Source organism: Mucor mucedo (genome assembly GCF_025094135.1).
Source record: "Mucor mucedo strain NRRL 3635 chromosome Unknown EV154scaffold_41, whole genome shotgun sequence".
Taxonomy (NCBI): Eukaryota; Fungi; Mucoromycota; class Mucoromycetes; order Mucorales; family Mucoraceae; genus Mucor; species Mucor mucedo.
This window is the reverse complement of record NW_026252325.1, coordinates 156,327-177,493: the sequence shown is the minus strand read 5'-3', so window position 1 is coordinate 177,493 and position 21,167 is coordinate 156,327. Positions and strand designations below refer to the sequence as shown.

Sequence of the window (21,167 nt, the reverse complement as noted above, 5' to 3'; positions counted from 1 at the left end):
TTTTTCTATATAGTTATTAAGTCTAAAATAAAGGGATTATATATATAACAAGAGTATCAAATCTTTTTTTTTTTTTTTTGGGGTTTGTTATTTTCATTTTTTTTTTTTTGTAATGTTTTCTGAGTGTGTGTGTCTGTGTGTGTGTGTTTTTTTTTTGTTTTTTTATGGCCAATCCGTATATGTATATATCTTTTTTTTTTAGTGTTTTTTGTCTGCTTCCCCTATTTCACTTAAATATCTATTCCTGGAGGAGGTCTTGATCCTTTACTGTCCTGATCCGAAGGAGGTTGACGACGAGGATCGTAACCTGACGAACCTGATGGGAAATTATCCAATATACTATGTACAACTAATAAAATGGTATGAGTTAAATATGCCCCATGACGACCCCTTTTCTTTTCTTGTGTATTTACCATTCATTTCATCATTGATTGGATAAAATTGATGCGTTTGTTGGTTATGTTCAGGAGGTGAATTATGATTATTATTAACAAAACCACCACCAGGGTTAGATTGTCTACTAAAATTTCCAAGATTCAATTGAGCAAATTGTTGATGGTGTTGAAACGAGTTTGGCGACGCTTGAAAGGGTGCCATATTCGTCGCCGCCCCATTGAAATGTGACTCAAGCATAGGCTCAGGCATCGATTGACTGGATTTCAGTGGTGCTGTATCGTTGTAGGGATTGAAATCATTTTTGGTTTGCATCCTTCCCGGGTAAAAGCTAGGATTACTACCTTCATTAAACATCTACAATAGTATGTTAATAAAATTATTCGTACATAGTATATATATATAAAAATTATCTTTTTGAACCCTTACCCTCATTTGCATGGCATCGTTCGCTGTGTTGGAATAGTTTCCAGTAGTTCGGCGTGGGTTTGAAGGGGGACTTGCCATATTTGCTGAAGTGAATCCGGTAGATCTACGGTTACTGCTGGGGATCTGAGAGGGCGTAGACCAAATATCATTAATAGGAGCTGTGGGAACAGTCTGAGGGAATCCAAAGTTTGTGGTAGGAGGCATACTCATTCTTTGGTAGCGATAATTTGAAAGTACGGCCCGTTCTTGCTCTGTCAACTCCATGGGGGCATCAAATATAGCCCGGAGATTATCGCCATTTTTACTACTACTGCCATTTGACTGGCCCGAAGTAGAGACAGATGGTATAGGTCCTCCTCCTCCTTGTTGATGCATATAGGGTGGTGTCCAGCCGCTGCCGTCAAGAGGGTTATTATTAGGTGTATTATGTGTATTAGTATGGTTAAGATGGGGATTATTATGGTGTTGAATATTAGTATCATTTTGGAAATTGAAGAATTGATATGCCTGAGTTGGACTAGGGTTATTGGTGGTGTTGATATTATTGCCGTTATAGATTGCATCGTTTGAAGAACGCATCATTGAAACTGAAGATTGATTACCAACAAGCGATTGTGTTTGTTGTTTCAACATTGCGGCTGCATCCAAGAGATGATGGCTATTGTTACCAGACGATAAAGCTTGACTCTTATTCACTTGAGCAAAGAGTTCATCTGCTGTGGTATTCTCATAAAAGTCCACATTTTGGCCTCCCAAGTAATCGATGACAACACTTAAAGCTGCGTGCAAAGCAGAATTGATTTTGTCCTTGGTCATACTAAGACGAATCAATCCATCTTCATCCCCAGAAGATTGTTCAGCAAAGGATATTGCTTCAACTACGATATCGTATTCTTGATGAAGGTATTCCACTACGTTATCATTGAAGTGACTGGACCTGATGGCAGCATGAAGTTCGGTACTAAGGGGAAGATGTAAGTCATATGCTTCTGGTACAATACTCTCCATCATTTTGAAAGCAAGTGGCATGTGTGCTTCTGGACCAAGTAACTCGACATTACTATTTGCAAGTTCAGCGTCGGGCCAAAGAACATGGGTATTGGTCTTTTTGATCAGCTCTTCGGCAATAAAGTTATCTTGGTATTCATGAATCATGTCGCGATGGAAGCCAAAGGGGATACGAATGGTTTCAATGATGTAGTCACGATCTTTAGGATGAATCAATTCCATGACAGCATGACGTAGGTTATCTAGATTAATTTGGTTCTTCATAGGAGTACGAGCAACGACGTTGTCTTGATTGTTATAGTAGCCACCGAGGGAAGCAAATTCTTCAGTGTTGGAGAATTTGACGTAAACACCGTACTTTTTCATGATGCGTTGAATATTCTTACCCCCGACACCGATGATGCGTTTATGATACGATTCTGGGACATAGAAAGAAATTTCGGCCGGTAATTCTTCTTGGAGTAAAGTGAGACCATCCAAGGCCTTTGTGAAACTGGTGCTTTCGACCTCGATAATAAAATTATAATCGTTGATGAAGGGCATAAATCTAATTTTGGCCCCGGAAGTTTTCATAATCTTGTTGATTTTGCCATTCTTTTTTCCAGAGATGAAGTCTCGCTGTTCGTTTGAAGATTCAACACGGAATATAGTGTATTGGTGGAATATCTGGAGGAACTGCATTTCTTGAAGACGTTGATAGACATTTCGAATGGCACGTTCGGCACCTAATACCTCTATACAACCTGGGTCGCTCTTGTAAACGACTTCTGATCCAGAAACCTGGGAGAGTTGTGATACAAGGCTTGATAAGTTCGAGGTAGAATCGAAAAATGTGTGTCCACCAGTAGCGTCATAGATAGCACCATCACGATTATTAAAGTAGAAGCAGGCTTCGTATATATTACATGCTTGGAAATTAAGCGCTCTTAATGTACGTTCAGCGTTCACACGATTTTCAGCATAGACAGTGACACGATTGTCCCCTGATCCGATGGGAGGAAATTCAATAAAGGCACCTAAGAATGATAGTTAAGTAAAATAGAAATAAAAAGTAAAAGAAAAAACAAAGTTATTACCATTATCGTGCATGATTTTACGTAATTCATCACGACGATGTAATAAAAGCCAATCCATTTTTCTTGCATAAAGTGCAGTGTCTTTGTGGTACATTGATTTTGCCTGTCAAAAAAAAAAAGAAGGTTAATAAAAAACAAGGTTCATGATTTGTGTACATACTTTTTGAACAGCCAATTTATTCAACATGTCTTTGACTCTTGAGACATTACTGGGTTCTCCAGTAATATAAATTGCAGGTTGGCATTCGTCCTCGAGGTCTTTTTCGTCGGTTGTACTTGATTGCGTGTTTGTGTCTGCAAAAGGCGAAGGAAAGTAGATATTGGTGGAAGTTTCTTCAATAATGGGTAATAGCCCGGCTCTCTTTCTTCCGCAGATAAGATATTGCAGCTTTAATGGTAATCGAACAATTTCAGTCTTGAATGATTTCTACACAGAAAAAAAAAATGTGTTATTTACGGGGATTTTTTTTTTAATCGGGAGCCCAATTAGCGAGGAGATTGTGTGTGTGTGTGTGTGTATGTGTGTGTGTGGGTTTCCTTCTTATTTTCTTTTTTTGTATTTTTTTTTTTTTTTTTTTTTTTTTTTTTTGCTTACCATTTCGTCAAGGAGCACGAGAACACGCACGCGGCATTGCTCAACTTGTGTAGGATTACCCACGATCTCGATTGTCACTGGATTATCAGAGATGAGTGAAGAGTGGTGCAGCTTTTCAGGCAGCAAGGTAATCTTTGTGTGTAATTCCTGTTGTAGTTTTTCGAAATGATCAGACATTACTGGTAATTTGGAGGTAGGTGGAATCTGGAGAGACAATTTGATCTAAAGACATAAAAAGTCAGTGTTGAAAAAGTAAATATAATAAAAAAAAACATAATAATCGAACCTCGAGTGGACAGTTTCGAAGCAAATCACCACGGGCGTCCATTAAAGCTTGAGCTGAGCCAGTAAGCGACAGATTATAGTCAGTGTGTTGAGATAATTGAGGATTTTTAGATTTTGTAGTCAGAACTGATATTTGACAACCTGTAGAAGTCATGATATTTTGACATGTTTCTTGAAGAAGGGATAATATAGACTCTTCATCCTCAGCGACATACTGGGTGTACTGACCCGATAAAGGTGGTGCGTAGCAAAATGACAGCGCAGCCATATATTTAATTTTTATTCGTATGGTGGTGGTATCGCGCGTTGAAAAATAATTAGAAAAAAAAAAAAAAAAAAAATGTGCAAAAGGGAAAAAAGAAAATTTTAAAACATGCGAAGGAGAGTTTAACTGAGAAAAAAAAAATAAAAAAAAATAAAAAAAAAAAAAAAATTAAAAAAAAAAAGAGGCTCGGTAGTGAGAAACATGGTGAATGAGAGCCATCAAATTCTCTTACTGTAAATCACTGTTTAGGGACGTTCTTTGAATTTTTATGGTACATGTCCAATCAAAGAAATGGCTAATCTATTTCCGACTTGAAAATAATTGCCTTTTATTTTTTTTTGTAGTAGTATCTTTAGGTTTATGTAGAACCACTTGATATCATTAGAAATATGCCTTTTTCATACCCGCACTTTTATTTTATTATTGTTACGACTTGCAATTACAAATTCAATCTCTTTTCATAACAATAGCTTCCATTGGCCAAGTTTGAGACGACGTCACCTTGCGGGTGAGGCATCAAATGTTAGTCTCCCCGGACCTCCGGTTCTTCCATAACAACCGAGACACAAGCTGCTCTTTATTAAAAAAAAGCTTAATTTACGTATCCGGAACAAACAATACATTGATACAAATCTCTATAAAAAAAATCTCCTTTTTACTATCTAAACTTTCTTTTTATTTTTAATTTCAAAAAGCGCTCGTAAGCCAAAAATTAAAAAAGTTTGTCATTGTTATCATCCAACGTACTGGATTAAGTCAACATGACCCTAAACTAACCTTACGTGGCAACTTGTTTTACTCGATCACATCATAACTCTATCACTTCTTTGAGCCGATCTATAATGGCGGACCTCTTATGAGTCCCTGCAGGACTAGCTTGGTGCTCCCTATATACCTTTTTAAGCATACTCCAAAAACATTTCGGTCTTTCTATCCATAATGGGATTATTTTTTGGCGGAGCCATTTTCTATGGTATACACCTTATAACTTTTTGTATTGGTTCCATAACCTGCTTGTGTTCTTGGCACCCTATCATACTCAGACTGGCTTAAAATGGAAGCTTATGCATTAATGTGGCTGACAGTTTATTTCTTTTGTACCATCCTGGGTTTAACGGAGAGGGAGAGATTGAATTTTTTTTTGTTATGATGCTCATTTGTTTTCGGCTTTATTGTTGACAAGATTAGTTTTTTCTTGTGCTCCAGTTTATCATTGTTCCAAAGTGTCACAACAGCCTTTTTGTACCACCGATACGTAATGCGCATTACCGGCAATGAAAATCTTTTTGTATTCTTTTTTGGTCTGCTTCACCGACACACCACACACTAATTATTGCGCATTTTAAATTTCTTATTTTTTATTTTTTATTTTTTTACTTCACGTAACTTTGCCATGTATGTATATGATCCCTGATAGAATATATGTGCAAATATATTTCTCAGTAGTTTTCAGTATGACTAAAGGCATAAGGAGGCTAATTTACACATAATCTACCATACACTTTTAATTCAAAAGCTTGTAAATTGTGAATTCATGCAAAAATTGAATACTTTTTATATTATAATCAAGTATTACTGTTACTCAAGTAGTCTGTTTTAGTATAACACAGAATATATCTGGATAATTTATCATAGTCATGTCAGGGTATTCTCCTGTGTATTCTAATAATACTCTCTGTCAAAGAGTTCCTAAACAATGCACGCATTACATGTACATATTCCGCAGCAAGAACCTTATCGTTGTTAAAGACTAAAAAGGATTATTGTATCTTTTTTTTTTTTCGGTGTCAGATTGCTCTTTGTTGAATAACATGCTGCCTTTTTAATCTCCAATCAGGCACATAGCGAGTTCTGTTTCTAGATATTATTTACATGATAATATTGAATTCTAAATACAATTAACAGTTTTTTTTATATCACTTTACTAGCCGTCTATAATATCGCTGTGATTACAGTCGCTTAAAAATTTGAGCTTTTGGGCTATGTTGGTGATGAAACGTTACATTAGCCCGGAGTTTCTCTCCAAGTTGCTACACCTGTAAATAGCGCCCATACTTTAAATTAAGCGTAGTGTATCTCGGAGAGGATTACTCTATAAGCTAACGGAAACAGGAATACGAAGTAGCCAAGATGACAGACGCCTCCGATCATATGGTAAACGGCTAATTTGATAAAATTAGGCCATCCAATGATAAACAAAGAAGACTCCTTGAAGGAATGTAGCTTTTTTTTTGTATGCCCAAAAGCATATGGACCATATACACAAGTAAAAGATACGTAAGTAGCAATTATAAAACGTAATATGCTGTTATATATTATTCGTCTATATACAAATTACAATAACGCCAACTGAGTATTTGTAGCTTTTGAACAGCAAACGATAAAATGTTGATATGCCTATGTCCGGAAATGATCATTTATAGAGTTTAATCTTATTTTCTCTATAGTTCTTGAGCCTACAATGAGTCTTCACTTACAGCTTTTTATAGCATAATAATGATAAATGTATACAAATAATGAAAACTCATGTGTTTACGAATTTAGGAAATTTAAGTAAAAACTTTTTTAATGGTTATGTTTCGATTTACTTTGTTTCAAATTACTACATATCATGTCAAATAGTTTTACCATATTGATATAAAACCTCGTCCGACTGTTGAAAGGTAAAACATTTAGACTTTCCTCTTGTAATTCCTTCATAAATGACAGCTTTCGAAACATAAATTCGTCTCACAACCAGGTCTTATGTATTTTATTTTTTTGGGCGCACAAAATTACTAAATGTTTTGTATTTCACCTTGTCACAGAGATATACAACGTGATCATCTGCAGATAGTGTCGGTTTTGAGAATGACAGGCTATATACAGTTGCGGGGTTGTACAGACATAATAAGCGCTGTGACACGCAAAATATTGTCGTACAGCATTTTAGGAATAAACAAGTTCATTTGACTGGCACAGATTGTATTGGTAGCTCATACAAGAGTTGTTTGATTTTAAAAGAGCTCAGAGTTCTCTAGTGATATTAAATACACGTTCAATTAAGCCATTGAGAATCGTGTCTACTCGCAAGCATAGTGCCACTGTATGTGTTTAGCATGAACGGGAGCCCAAACCTCAAGTGTAACCTAAAAAAGCAGGCTTTGGGGATTAGGCGGGGATAAACAGTTTTTTTTTTTTAAGAAAGGAACATAAGACAGGCTCTGTTTCTCGATCATTTAAATCAAACAAATGAAAAATGGTTGGAACCCACTGGAATAAAAAGAAAACATGGCTTTATCAAATCAATGAGTAAATCGATAGATTATGAAATTTTCGATTTTTTTTTTTCGAATTGAGCCAATCATTGCCTCTGTACCTATTGAAGAATCTTGTGGAAAGAAAAAAATTTTATTTTAATAATCCGCAGACCTAAAATAAAAAGTCTCCTTTTTTCTGGAATCTTTTTTCTTCTTCATCTTAATTACACATTTAAAAATGGTTAGAGAAACAAAGTTTTACGACGTCTTGGGCGTTAGTCCTGATGCTTCTGAAAGCGAACTTAAGAAGAGTTACAGAAAGTTAGCTTTAAAGTATCATCCTGATAAGGTAAAATAAAAAAAGACAAAGTGTATATTTTATATATATTTAAATGACTAATAATTATTGTATTATAGAACCCTGATGCCGGAGACAAGTTCAAGGAAATTTCTCATGCATACGAGATTCTCTCTGATCCTGAGAGACGTCAAATGTATGATCAATATGGTGAAGAAGGCTTAAATGGCGGACCCGGTGGCATGGGTGGTATGGATGCTGAAGATCTCTTCTCTCAACTCTTTGGAGGTGGAGGTGGTATGTTTGGTGGAGGAGGTGGACGTAGAGGACCTCAAGGACCCCGTCGTGGAAAGGATATGGTTCATGCTTTAAAGGTTAGCCTTGAAGACCTTTACAACGGTAAAACTAGTAAGCTTGCACTCCAAAAGCACATTCTCTGTACCAAGTGCGAAGGTAAGGGTGGCAAGGAAGGTTCCGTTCATAAGTGTAAGACCTGTAATGGTCAAGGTATCCGTCTCATTACCCGTCAAATGGGTCCTATGGTTCAACAAATGCAACAACCCTGTGGAGATTGTCAAGCAACTGGTGAAATCATTGATGAGAAGGATCGTTGTCAAGGATGTCGCGGAAAGAAGGTTGTTGGTGAAAAGAAGATTCTTGAGGTTCATATTGACAAGGGAATGCGTGATGGACAAAAGATTACTTTTGCTGGTGAAGGTGATCAAGCACCCAATATTATTCCCGGTGACATCATTATTGTTATTGATGAAAAGCCTCACCAACATTTCAAGCGTCAAGGTGATGATTTGATTTTCGAAGCTCATATTGACCTCTTAACCGCTCTTGCTGGTGGCAAGTTTGCTATACCCCATCTTGATGATCGTGTCCTCATGGTTAATATTCTCCCTGGTGAGGCCATCAAGCCCAACGAATTAAAGGTTATCCCTAACGAAGGTATGCCTGCTTATCGTACCCACACTCATGGTCATCTCTTTGTCAAATTCACTGTTGAATTCCCTAAGCCTAACTGGACCACACCTGAAAACATTGCTCTTCTCGAAAACATTTTACCTCCTCGTCCTGCTGTCCCTACTTTCAAAGACAAGCATATTGAAGATGTTGTTATGGCTGATGCCGATGCCTATCAATCTAGCTCTAGACATGGTGGTGGCGCTCATATGCACGATGGTTATGAAGATGAGGATGATCACCAAGGTGCTGGACCTGGTGTTCAGTGTGCTCAACAGTAAAATTTTGTTATTAGACTTTTATTTTATATTATTTCAAAAAAGTGTTGTAAATCTCTCCCTCTTCTTTTTTTTTTTTTAACCATCATTCCCTTTCCATTTCTGCATGAAAAATATACATAAAGACCGCGTATTTTCTTTATTTTTTTTAATAAATACCACTTTTTTTGTAAATGCTTAAATTACGCATATTTTATAATTTTTTTTTTTTTTAATATGTATAATGTATTTGTGTAATGTGTGTGTGTGAGTGTGTGTGTGTGAGTGTATGTAGGGTTTTTTATTCAATTTTAAGAAAGCTTAGCAGCCTATGATCACAAAATATGTTAGTACATGAACTCTTGCCATACCCGGTTAAAATCATTTACCTTTTGATACAAACTAGAAACAACCTTATCAACTTGCTTCAATGTCTCAACAGCAGTCTCATAAGTCTTATCTTCCTCAGGTTCATCAAAAACAATCAAACAACCAGCACCTTGATCAAGGATACCATGGAACTTTTTGTCCAAAATCATTTGAGATAACTTGGCTTCGACTTGTTGTGTGGGAAGTTTAACCATGTCTGCAATATGAGAGATTTCGACACGAGAGAATGGCTCAATAATACGAACCAAATTTTGTTCCAAAAGAGTATCATACAATGCTGCAAGTTGAGTACGAATAATAGGATCATTATTCAATTCATTAGTATATGTGGCTAATGTTGTTTCAAATTCTTGAAGGTTTCTATTTTTGTGAGCATGTGCAACAGCCTTCATGGCTTCAATTTCGACACCGGCATATTTTAATGCAATTTTACCACCAATGATAGAGTGAACATCTTCAGTCTATTTCACAATAATTAAAAATCTCTTCTCATTTCGTACGCTTTTTTTTTTTTGCATTCTTACCAAATTCAACATGATCTTACACAACAACATATACTTTAAGGCAAGGATAGCATTAGAATCCTCTTGGCTAGAATAGCCTTCAAATGTCTCGTAAAAGTAAGAATAAGCGGTCTTGTAATCTTTTTCCTCGGCATGAAGGATACCAGATTGCATATCCAAGGCAGCTTGTAACAAGGGAGGGCAATAGATGGAGTTGGCAGAAGTACGAGCAGAGGTTAAAGCAGCTCTTGCCTTGGGAAGATTTCTAAGAGCGTGACAGACGCGACTTTCAAGTAATTGAACTTCTACAAGTACCATCTTATCATCCAAACGCTTCAACTCCTTTAATAAATATGAAATCAAGTTTAAAGATTCGTGATACATCTTATTGTCCAAGTAAAGTGCAACTAAACGTGTCTCAAGTGCTTGCTTTAAAAAGAGTCGCTTTTCTTGAACACACCATTCGATATTCTCCTTGCACAGTTCAATTTGAAGAGGAAGACAGTTGGGAATATCACCAAAGTAATCGATAAGTGAGCGAGCTTATTGAGAAGGTTAGCCAGCCTTCTTTAACACTTCTTTTACATATAGTTGACTTACTCAATTTAGCAGTCTTTGCTTTGGCCATGGTCAACATAAAGGGACGAGATGAACGAATTAACTCTGCGAGTTCTTGAGGAAGGCTAGTAGAGACGATAAGTATGATATATAGGTATTGGATAACTAGAATATTTACTGAAGATCTCGGTAAAGTTGACCAAGTTTAGAGAGGGCATATTCTTGCTCTTTCAACAATTCTTCCGTGCTGGCAGGTTCAGCCAAGATGGCTCTATACGTGCTGATGGCCTGTTCGACCTTCTTGGCCTCCTTCAAGTCATCGGCTTGTTGTAATCTGTTGCTGGGAGCAGTTTTAGTTGTGGCTGTAACCATTTTTTGTTGTTGTTATATGTTTGAATAAAAAAAATAAAGCAAACTCAGATTTCATTTGTTTGAAAGGGCACCTTTACAAGCCAAAAAATGATTACGCGTACACAGTCACGCAACTAGCATTTGAATGACGCTGGTGAGGTCAGTGGAAAAATCAAAGTTAATGCTGGCTGTAAAAAAATAATAATAATAGTACACGCGTGCACTTTTAATTTTTTCTAATCTCTCTTTTTTTTTTTTTCATTTAATAAAACATACTATATAAAAAATGTCGGCTCCCATTGATGACAATCAGGTCCCAAAGATCCCTGATCTTTCCCTTGCTGTAAATATGCTCGCTTACTTGGACAATATACATTATCCTGACATTGTTTATATATAGCACCATCGTTTCATTATCAGCCAAGGTCCCGTCGACTTGAAAGAGGAGGCCAAGAACAAACTCTTTGTCACCATTAAAGAAAAGAGTAAATAGATCTGCCATCGTCAGTTAATAAGACTATACTAATTTTTTTTTTGCATATTCAGATATGGCACCTTTTTACAAAATTATGGTAGAGGAACTTCAAGCTCCTTTCGATCAAGCATTATATGACGCTATGGTTACAAAGAACGAGGAAGAGTTGAAAAAGTTTGATGAAAAGGCAACCGATGCCGAACAAAATCAAGGTGAAACTGAAGTTAACGAAGCCTTCTTATCAAAGGCTGATTACTATGCCGAAATTGGTGACAAAGTAAGCGTTATCCTATTCTTGTTTTTTTTTTGTCGAAATTTAACCAAACGATCGCTGTTAGGAAAATGCTCTTATTGCTTACGAGAATTTGTTGAAGAGATCAATCACTTTAGGTACTCGTATCGATATTGTCTTCACCTTTGTTCGCATTGGTTTCTTTTTTGGTGATAACAGCTTAGTTCGCCCCAACATTGAAAAGCTTAGAGAATTAATTGATCAAGGTGGTGATTGGGATCGTCGTAATAGATTGAAGGTATACGAAGGTGTTTATCTCATGTCTATTCGTGACTTCAAGGGTGCTGCTGCTTTATTCTTGGACACATTGAGTACTTTCACCAGTACCGAAATTATGTCTTACCAAGATTTTGTCAAATATGCAGTTTTGACCAGTTTGATCAGTATGAAGCGTGTAGATATTAAAAAGAGAGTAAGCTACTGGTAGAGTTTGATCAAAGACATGGGGCGAGTACTCATGTGTGTAATAATTTTTTGTAGGTTTTGGATTCCCCCGAGATTTTAGAGGTTATTTCTGATATCCCTCACCTTGAAGATTTTATGACAAGTTTGTACAACTGCAAATATGCCCAATTTTTCCGCTCATTGGCTGCTATTGAACAAGCTCATTTACGTACATCGCGTTACCTTTTACCTCACATGCGTTTCTATACCCGCGAAATGCGTATTTCTGCTTATGCTCAACTGCTAGAAAGTTACAGATCCTTGACTGTCACAAGTATGGCACAAGCATTCGGTATGAGTGAAGAATACATTGACCAGTAAGTTTTATACGTTTTCTTTGTCATTTCTTTCTAGTATGCTTACATGTCACCTTTAAAATTTAGGGATCTCTATAAATTTATTGCTGCTGGACGTCTCAACTGTGTTATTGATAAAGTAAACGGTATCATTGAAACTAACAGACCCGATGCAAAGAATGCTCAATACCAATCTGTAATCAAGCAAGGTGATCTTTTGTTGAATAGAGTTCAAAAGTTGAGCAGAGTTATTGATGTTTAAAGGATTAAAAAAAATTACGGAAATATAATAAAAAAAAAATGTTGAAATCAATGAAGCAATGGAAAGGCTGCCCCTCTACCGACTTGCATTTTTTTAAAGGGTTGATCTATTGTGGATGTCTAGTTAGTTAGATTGACATATGTAGGACTACAGGCCTTATTCTTTTGAACCAACCTATTTGGATACACAACTGTAGGAAACTGTCTTATCACTCGATCTCTATTTTTCTACATCTGCTGGATTAAGAACAATGCATATAGAAAAGATAAGCAACACTATCAAAATAGCGATATTCATATAAAATAGACAACAAAGGAAAATGAGAACTACAATAGATACCATAAATAAAATGGAATGAATCATTTGGCACCTTTGTGAAAGACAACTCACTATTTCCATAAACAGATTCGAACAAAAATATACAACCTGCCTTTGTTAAATTAACACTAACAATTAAATATAGTTAATATCGTTCAATTTCTAAACATTTACAATCAAAATTATTTTATGACAATGTATAAAAGCACTACCTACATTTTATATTCAATAGACATTCACTCATACCAGCTAGTAATTAAAACTGCTCTTAATAAATGTCTTCTCAAACCGATAGTGATCAATCTTTTGTTCCCTTTAACACAATCCGTGTACCAGAGGAATATCCCACCGTAAGTTTTATTGTTCCACTGTTCTAATTCTAGGTATTTACTTTTTAAAAAATAGAAAACCTTGTGTGTAAACAGTACACGTAGAATAGTTCAATTCACTGGTATATCTATCGGTATTGGAGCCCATATGAATGCTACTCAACCAGTCCAAAGTGCTTGTAAATACCAGGTAAAGTGATTCAGTTTTTACCATATTTTTTTGTAAATTGACAAGCAGGCTAATAATCTTCTTTAGTGCCCTCCTCAACCTGAGCCATCTCAAAGCACTAGCATCAGAAAAGAAGCGCGTGACGTACGCCGTCTTGCTGAATCTCAATATAGATTAGACAAGGACTCTTTTAATAGACAGAGAATTTCTCGTAGCATGGAAAATACTAAATTGAAGCAGGGTGATATTTTATATACGAAGCAAAATTCTATTTAAGCCAACATCATTTTTTTTTGACTCACTTAGTATTTGTGGGCCAAAACATTGAATAATAATAAAGACCTATTTCATCATCATTTTGTTTGGTCTTTACTCTAGTGGCTTCATTTATCTACACGTCAAAAGTCTGGGAAGGGGGGAGGGGGGGGAGGGTGGAAGTTGAACATTAAAAATGCCTTATATAAAATATTTTATTAACTATTTACAAATTTTTCTTAGAATAAGCCTCCTTTACGCTCAAATGACTACTGTATCTTTTGAACAGTCCTTTATCCTTTCCCTTGTCATAGCATAACGCCCATTTAAACCGTCCGGAGGAGTTTTCCCTTTCTTTTTCAACAAACAGAAGATCGGCACTTGGCTTCTCTGGGCTGCTTCCTCCAGTTTTTAAGTTTTGCCGCTTGAACCTTCTCACAAAGACGACTCCATCATCAGCGTATTGGCGGATCCTTTTGCTTGAACTATCGGAAGGGCCATCTACGTACTTGAGGATTTTTTTCAAACTGGTTTGAAACAGCATTACAAAAAGATGCTTATGTCAGTATGACAATGTTTTTCTTCTTTGCAGGGTGTTTCAGTAAAAATAGGCCATCTCAAGATATGCATATAATATCATATAGATCAATCATTTAAATCTAATCTCAAGAAGGAAACAAAAAAATAATGAAAGAAACTCCAAATGCGTAAAAAAAATAATGGTAAAGGACCACGCCCTTTTTTAAAAATATATCTTTTACGTGTTGCATCAAATCACGTAATCGCTATTTTTCAAATACCATGTGGCCTGTCTACGTATCCTCTTTTTTGGTTTCTATGGGAATTCACCTATTGAAAGAAACATATCTCATTTAACTTGATGTAACACATATAGTGGCCATAAAAGCGAAGGACAATTCTTGACGCACCTACTCATTGCACGCAAATAAATAAATTATGCAAAAGTTGTATTTTAAAGCCCGGATTTGGTGCGTCCTTTTCTTGAGCAAATTCATTGGCTGAATATGTAACAAATAAACTTCAGATATAAGATCCTCTCAAGTTGGTGTGATCTTAAATTATCTTTTTTTACGTATTTGGAGTTTTTTTCACGAGAACTTTCCTCTCATCTTTGTTCACTAAGGAATTTCAAGACAAGGTCCAAGAAAAGTTATACGAATTCATGAAGGAACAACTCTACACCATGGACTCCTCAATGGCTAGCAAGTACGCAACTCATAACGAAACACAATTTTATGAGTTCTACAGCAACTTTGGTCGTTTGGGTGAAGCTTTGAATCACTATCTTGGCAATCTTGAATCTACCCTCAAGGAAATTCAAGTCAAGAATAGTTCCTCTGTCAAGTCCTCCTCATCATCTTCTTCCTCCTCTTCTGTCTCTTCTTCATCTTCTTCCAACTCCAGCTCTAGGGAATCTAACAAGAAAAGAAGAATGGATGACAAGTCCGAATCTTCAAAGTCGTCTATCAACTTTGAACGATTATTCGATCCCACTTATGTACTCAACGATCAAGAACGTACTCATATGCGTAAACAGCTCAAGTATCTCTCTTGTCGTGTGGCTCGCTTTACTCCTGATCATTTGAAGGAATGTATGGAAAGAAAGAAATTTCTTGCCAACAAAGTAAGTAATCACATCGATGAACCTCTTACTGTTCTTTCAACTTCTATCCATCAAATTAATACTAACTCATCTTCCAATTGTAGAACCGACAATGATCATGAAGAACAGCTAAATGTCCCTCTCCCCATCCTCGACGATGACAATGAGTTTCAAGCAGCACTTCTGGAGTTAGATAATTTCATTATCCATGATAATGATGAATTAAACAATACTTTAAATAAAAATATTTTCTCTATTCTAATTAATTCTTCTTCTACAAATTGTTTTAATAATAATGTCTCCATTTTCAGTAATTCCGTCGGCGATATCTACAAACAATCCGTTCCAAACAAACGATGTTGCTTATTCTCCTGTTACTCCCATTATTATTGATTCAGTGAAGACATACGCTACTTTGGATACTGTAGCATAAGTATCGGTCATGAATAAACAATTTGCTATTGATTTTAATTTCGAATTTAATAAGATTGAAGGTTCTCTTGTTAGCCAACGGTACTCAAATTCCTCGTTATCAAACTTCTGAATGTCTTACAATTGACTTTGATGGTGTTGAAAAACAAGTATTGCATAAGATTGATATCATCGATAATTCGATCTTATCTCTCTCTAACAAAATACTAATCGGTGTGGATTTAATGCTCAAGCTTTCTCTCCATATGGTTAATGTTGCTTACAAGTTTAAAGACACTGTAAAGAAGTTGATGATTCCATTGATGATCATGCCTACGAGCCTAACATAACACCATTCGGATCGGAAAAGGAATAAATTGCATTTAATTTAGCTCTTACGCCATACATTGAGGCTAACAAGGCGCTTAATAAAAATTAATTTTGTAATATTCCTGAAAGTGTTCTTCACCTTCCGACTCCTCCTAATTATCATGTTCATGTTCGTCAATATCATATCGCTTACAAATCGCAACCTAAAGTAATTGAAGTAATTGACGATTGGGTAGCTGATGGAATTATCACAAGAACCCATGCTTCTGCATGGAATCTTCCTATTAAAGTAGCTCTGAAGAAAAATCATAAATCTGGTATAAAATCATCAGAGGATAATGTTACCAAAGACGATATCAGAGTTGTACTGGATACAAGATTATTAAATAAAGCTCTTCTCACTATTAAAGAAACGCAACCATTGATCAATGATATCTTTTTCACTTCAATGGAAGGTTGCGTAGTATTCTCCACTATTGATCTCAAGTCCGCATTTTTACAATTCTTAGTTAATCCAGATGATCAAATCAAAACCAGTTTAACCGGTCCAGACAGCTTGAAATATATGCATGTAGGATCACCATTCGGTGTGTCTACTATAAGTCGATTGTTTAGCCGTGTAGTACTTTCATTATTCAAAGACCTCTCATATGTCCGTACTTTTATTGACGACATATGTATCATGTCTCGTTCCCTTGATTCCCATTTTCAACATGTGAAACATATAATCTCCATATTGACAAATTCCAACTCGCGTATCAACTTTAAGAAATCACACTTTGCTAAATCCGAAGTATATCTTTTAGGTTTTTTATTCTCTGCTACATAGAGGGCGAAGAATTGATACTCGCAAACTTTCCAATTTGGAATTGTTACCTCGCCCGGTTACATCCAAACAGTGCCAGTCTTTCCTAGGTTTAGTTAAATAATTTAGACAGCACAATCCAAATGCGGCTATGCTAATGGCACCCATTGATTTTCTCCGATCACACGATGAAAAGAATAAAGGAAAAAGATTCGAATGGTCATCCATTCATGATATGCACTTTAGTACTCTTGAACGTATCCTCGTCTCTGACATTGTACAAAGCCACCCTGACCTAAATCATCCCTTCTTTATTGCAACAGATGCCTCTGATTTTGCGATTGGCCGTTCTTTATTCCAAGAATATAAGAATACAACAGCGGATGGAGATCCAAAGACTATTATTGAACATATTGGGTTCTTTTCACGAAAATTGAGTTCTAGTGAAGTTAGATATAGTTGCACCATGCGAGAAATGATTGCCTGTGTTTTTGCGCTAAAACAATTTCACAAGTTCGTCTGGGGTACACTTATCTCCATACCCAAAAGCATTCCAATTCTATGATAATCAAATGGCTAGGCATAATATTGGATTATGGATTCAAAGTCATCTATATTATATGTGTAGATAATATCTTACCTGATGCTTTATCCGTTTATATCCCCCTGCTGTAGACCCTTCTACAGGTCATAGTAGACCATTACACATTACTTCATCTGGTAATTACCGCGCAATCTTTAGTCGTATCAACCTAAAAAAGAAAGAGTTAAGTGTTCGAACAGTACAAATTCACGAGTCTTTTACCAGAAATCTTTAGAGTCATCTGCCGTCATTCATTCAGAATGAACTTTACAAACGCGATCGTCAAGATTCCACTGTAAGTGCAGACGTCACTCATGTCAGTGCTGTTTCTGTATGCGACAATAGGTCCCTAAATTCTTTTTATAATATATTCTTCATTCAAAGTGGGCAAAGTATACACGCTGATTATTTAGTTGCACCCGAATCTGAAAGAAAATCACAATAAATTCGGTCATTATAAGGCGCTGAACAAATGGATAAACGTCTTCACTAAGAAGGTATTCACTGGCCTAAGCTGATTGATAATTGTATTGAGTTCATACGTAAATGTCACTGAATGTCAGAAACACAAATTCATTATTACTAACCTTTCCAAAGGACTTTAATGTGCTGCCGTAAAAAAAAAAAGAGGAAAAAAAAAGCGATAAAGTTGTTACAGTTTATATAAAAAAAGAACAAGAACTGGCTTCTGTCAGGATGACATAATTTTGCCTAACAATTTAAAACACAAATTTTATCAGGATTACTTTTTTGTATAACGAGACTAAACCTCTATTGCATAATGTGAACAGTATAGAACACACATTTTATCAGAATTAATTATAAACTACACGTTGTAAACTAAACAGGCTCATCAGACTCGCTACGTAGTGAGTATTATGTTGAAAGGTTGCAATTCCAGTGTATCACTAAAAGTCAATCTTTACAAAAAAAAAAAAAAACGGGATGTAGTTTATGGTACATTGCTTTTGTATCACTCCAAAATAAGAGCATACGTTTCGTGTAGGTGCATGGTAGATGCATTGTGAAACAACTAAATCTAAATTGGTGTCTCTTTCATTGTTTGTTTGTTATAAAATATAATTGAACAAATCCAATTCTTTTATATTTTTATTGGAAACAATCAATATCTGATCCACAACGTATAAAAAAGAAAAGGAATGTCGATACTTTTACTTGTTATCTTCTTTTTCTTTTACGCATTATATATATATATATATATAAAGACTGCTATAAAGGCGGATTATACCTATGTGTAGCGTACCAAGAACTTGTACTATCTATCGCAATTGTTCATTTCTTTACTTTTGGGCAGCAGAGAAGTTATTAAGCCACGTAATAAGACTTTTACTGTATTTTATGTACAACTCCGGTGATATAAAAGGATGCTCTCGACTTGGAGACAATAGGATGTGTTTACACCTGGTAGCATAATCGCTAAGTTTATATGAAGAACAGCTTGTTTGTGGATTAATCAGGGTGCTTTATTTATATATAATAAACTGTCATATTTCTATAACTCTACATTAACCTTTAGCATCTTAACAAAATAAACCATTATACTTTATAAAAGAAAAAAAAAACAAATTGTTTGACTGAACAAAGTTTATAAAGAAGATGAACGGAGAATGTGAGATAATTGAACTGTTATTTATTTAGTTGAATACATATTACGTACGATGGTGTACCTTTGTAATGTTGCATGTATCAGTGACTTATAGAGAGCAGCTATTCTGTATCGAAATTTCGGCGGCGGCTGTTTGGGTCCGTAGGCCTGTTATCCAATTTTTGACGGTTTTTAATGTAGCGAACGGGAACTTAAAATGATTGGACATTATGAGTTCAATTCGGAAGAAGCGTTGAGCCGAAAACTTAAATATAGATATTTTGAAAACCTTGGTAATTTTCTTCCCTCTTTTCTTTTTCTATATTCTGAAAAAAAAAAGAAAAAATGTCAGAGAACGCTTTTGCTCAACACGTATTATCTTCAATTCGTAACGAATTGAATTTGTTAAAATCACATAACTATATTCAACCTGGTGCTTATGATGAAATTTTAAGATTGTTGCCTTCCAATATCAGCAAGGGCAACCAGTCCAATCACGCTCATGGCGCAATGCCTACTAACACGGGTATGTCCAATGGAGGTATGCCTGGTATGCCTGGTATGAATGTATCATCTCCAGCCAATGCTCCCCTTCCTCCTCCTTCTTATAACAGCTCAGAGAACAAACTCGGTACAGCTGAAGCCTTGTACGACTACACTGGTGACAACATGAATACCGATTTGAGCTTCCGTAGAGGGGACATTATCCAATTAACCGAACTAGGTAAAGTAACCCCACTGTTAAATGGTCGGCCCTGTTGTTAATGTGTTTTGTTTCTAATAGTGAACGATGATTGGTGGAAAGGAACACTGCACGGAAAAAACGGTATTTTCCCTCGCTCGTATGTTAAAAAAATTGAGTAAGTGTGTCCATATATGCCAAGATTTTATTGTTTATAAGAGTGTACTTATTTTATTGTTAAAGGCCCGCTGTTAGTGAAAAGAAGCCTCCTCCACCTCCACAACGCGACAGTTATCCTCCTCCTCCTCCATCACAACAGCGTGATAGTTACGGCTATTCACCAGTACCACCCAAGCAGGAGTCCTATAACTATCCTCCTCCTCCTCAAAATTCAAGTTACGCTGCACCTCCTTCTCAGTCATATGCTGCTCCTCCTCCTGCTAGTAACAATTACGCATCACAATATCCTCCTCCCCAACAACAAGTTTCAAATTATAGCGTCCCTCCTCCTTTAGCCAGCACAGCTTCCGCACCAGCTGTAGTTGAGTCGCATCATGAAGAGAGTAAAATGTCAGGTTTTGGAAAGAAAATTGCTGGTAATGTAGCCAATGCAGCTACCTGGGGCTTCGGTGCAACTAGTAAGTATATCAGATATATTAAAAACAAGGGGGGAACGAATTAATTTACTAATAACTCTTTTTATAGTTGGTGGTAATGTTGCAAATTCAATCTTTTAAAATAGAATATATACATTTAAATAAAAGAGGATATCCTTCGTTTTATAACATTTTTATTCTGGGGTTTATAGTGTTCAACATATTTAAGGCGTAGTGCTTAAAGCAGTGATACGTTGGATTAAATCGGTCATTCTATCATCAATGACCTTGATGTTGTTGTTAATAGATTCGTCATTTTCTTGTAAGCTCTTGTTTAGCTATTATTATTATTATTATTTTAAAAAAAAAGAATGGTTAAACAATGGAAAAGATTTGAAGAGCTGAAAAGTAACTTACTAAATCACAGGTGGTTGTTAAACTTTTCAATTCGTCAGTCATTCTGGTTTGTTCCTCCGAAATGACCTTGACAGATTGTCCAAAGGCAGCAGCTTCGGTATGTAAACCTTGTAAGGCCTTAAGCCTTGTTAATAGAGCAGGCGTCAGATTTAAAAGAGGATCAACCTTTTCCAGCGTGGCAAATAATTGATTGACTTTGGCTTCAGCGTCATTGGAAAGACCATCAGGAGCATGCTCTGCTGTAGTAGCTTGGTTTAACGAGTTGGATACAGCATAACCTAAAACCTTGGTATCTTTACGGCCTGATTTCAATTCATTTAATCGATCCAGATCACTGTTTAAACCCTTTACTCTTCTTGCTACCATTTCCAATTGTCTGGGTTGGGCAAGGACTACCACTTGTTGTTCCAATTTTGCGAGTGAATTGATGAGTGAAGAAGAAGCAAGGTTCGAGGACTAAAAAAAATGCGACATGTCAAACACAACCCTTTGATTCAAATGCAAGAGACTTACGAAATCATCTAAAGCTTGTCCTGCACTAGATCCGACAAGTTTCTCTATTTTGGCTATACGTTCATCGATGTCTGATAATTTATTCTCTTTGTGCATTTTGGCAGTCTCAGGGGTATAAAAAAGCTCATAAGTAACCATCTTATT

The 21,167-nt window shown here is 36.1% G+C and overlaps 9 protein-coding genes across 9 annotated transcripts; 4 read left to right on the top strand and 5 right to left on the bottom strand.

The window, feature by feature from the left end:
• Positions 1 to 86: 86 nt before the first annotated feature.
• On the bottom strand, positions 87 to 4,174 carry EV154DRAFT_507410 (uncharacterized protein). Its single transcript, XM_051601418.1, has 7 exons — positions 3,788 to 4,174; positions 3,502 to 3,723; positions 3,067 to 3,333; positions 2,907 to 3,009; positions 823 to 2,846; positions 414 to 750; positions 87 to 349 (listed from the first exon to the last, which is right to left on the bottom strand). Exons 1-7 carry the CDS (start codon positions 4,052 to 4,054, stop codon positions 231 to 233), a joined length of 3,339 nt encoding a protein of 1,112 aa, XP_051458064.1. The 5' UTR covers positions 4,055 to 4,174; the 3' UTR covers positions 87 to 230.
• Positions 4,175 to 6,112: 1,938 nt separating this feature from the next.
• Positions 6,113 to 6,772, bottom strand: EV154DRAFT_481078 (uncharacterized protein; the record flags this gene model as incomplete). The annotated part of the gene is made up of 4 exons (XM_051598371.1): positions 6,113 to 6,356; positions 6,390 to 6,448; positions 6,529 to 6,530; positions 6,640 to 6,772. The coding sequence occupies 4 exons, from the start codon at positions 6,770 to 6,772 to the stop codon at positions 6,113 to 6,115; spliced, it is 438 nt and encodes a 145-aa protein (XP_051458063.1).
• Positions 6,773 to 7,500: 728 nt separating this feature from the next.
• Positions 7,501 to 9,018, top strand: EV154DRAFT_442785 (uncharacterized protein). The gene is made up of 2 exons (XM_051597004.1): positions 7,501 to 7,639; positions 7,708 to 9,018. The coding sequence occupies exons 1-2, from the start codon at positions 7,529 to 7,531 to the stop codon at positions 8,836 to 8,838; spliced, it is 1,242 nt and encodes a 413-aa protein (XP_051458062.1). The 5' UTR covers positions 7,501 to 7,528; the 3' UTR covers positions 8,839 to 9,018.
• A 2-nt stretch (positions 9,019 to 9,020) lies between these two features.
• EV154DRAFT_442783 (PCI domain-containing protein) lies at positions 9,021 to 10,675 on the bottom strand. Its single transcript, XM_051597003.1, has 5 exons — positions 10,444 to 10,675; positions 10,308 to 10,390; positions 9,729 to 10,249; positions 9,204 to 9,665; positions 9,021 to 9,143 (listed from the first exon to the last, which is right to left on the bottom strand). Exons 1-5 carry the CDS (start codon positions 10,635 to 10,637, stop codon positions 9,126 to 9,128), a joined length of 1,278 nt encoding a protein of 425 aa, XP_051458061.1. The 5' UTR covers positions 10,638 to 10,675; the 3' UTR covers positions 9,021 to 9,125.
• A 489-nt stretch (positions 10,676 to 11,164) lies between these two features.
• Positions 11,165 to 12,385, top strand: EV154DRAFT_537896 (26S proteasome subunit RPN7-domain-containing protein; the record flags this gene model as incomplete). Its single annotated transcript, XM_051604240.1, has 4 exons — positions 11,165 to 11,368; positions 11,430 to 11,795; positions 11,864 to 12,144; positions 12,211 to 12,385. 4 exons carry the CDS (start codon positions 11,165 to 11,167, stop codon positions 12,383 to 12,385), a joined length of 1,026 nt encoding a protein of 341 aa, XP_051458060.1.
• A 1,297-nt stretch (positions 12,386 to 13,682) lies between these two features.
• On the bottom strand, positions 13,683 to 14,000 carry EV154DRAFT_481073 (uncharacterized protein; the record flags this gene model as incomplete). Its single annotated transcript, XM_051598370.1, has 1 exon — positions 13,683 to 14,000. One exon carries the CDS (start codon positions 13,998 to 14,000, stop codon positions 13,683 to 13,685), a length of 318 nt encoding a protein of 105 aa, XP_051458059.1.
• Positions 14,001 to 14,551: 551 nt separating this feature from the next.
• On the top strand, positions 14,552 to 15,342 carry EV154DRAFT_507389 (uncharacterized protein). The gene is made up of 2 exons (XM_051601417.1): positions 14,552 to 15,101; positions 15,185 to 15,342. Exons 1-2 carry the CDS (start codon positions 14,640 to 14,642, stop codon positions 15,194 to 15,196), a joined length of 474 nt encoding a protein of 157 aa, XP_051458058.1. The 5' UTR covers positions 14,552 to 14,639; the 3' UTR covers positions 15,197 to 15,342.
• Positions 15,343 to 19,038: 3,696 nt separating this feature from the next.
• EV154DRAFT_507384 (SH3 domain-containing protein) lies at positions 19,039 to 20,267 on the top strand. The gene is made up of 4 exons (XM_051601416.1): positions 19,039 to 19,539; positions 19,600 to 19,675; positions 19,741 to 20,135; positions 20,203 to 20,267. Exons 1-4 carry the CDS (start codon positions 19,161 to 19,163, stop codon positions 20,232 to 20,234), a joined length of 882 nt encoding a protein of 293 aa, XP_051458057.1. The 5' UTR covers positions 19,039 to 19,160; the 3' UTR covers positions 20,235 to 20,267.
• A 50-nt stretch (positions 20,268 to 20,317) lies between these two features.
• On the bottom strand, positions 20,318 to 21,119 carry EV154DRAFT_537894 (Dynamitin-domain-containing protein; the record flags this gene model as incomplete). The annotated part of the gene is made up of 3 exons (XM_051604239.1): positions 20,318 to 20,431; positions 20,511 to 20,966; positions 21,024 to 21,119. The coding sequence occupies 3 exons, from the start codon at positions 21,117 to 21,119 to the stop codon at positions 20,318 to 20,320; spliced, it is 666 nt and encodes a 221-aa protein (XP_051458056.1).
• Between the last annotated feature and the right edge of the window lie 48 nt (positions 21,120 to 21,167).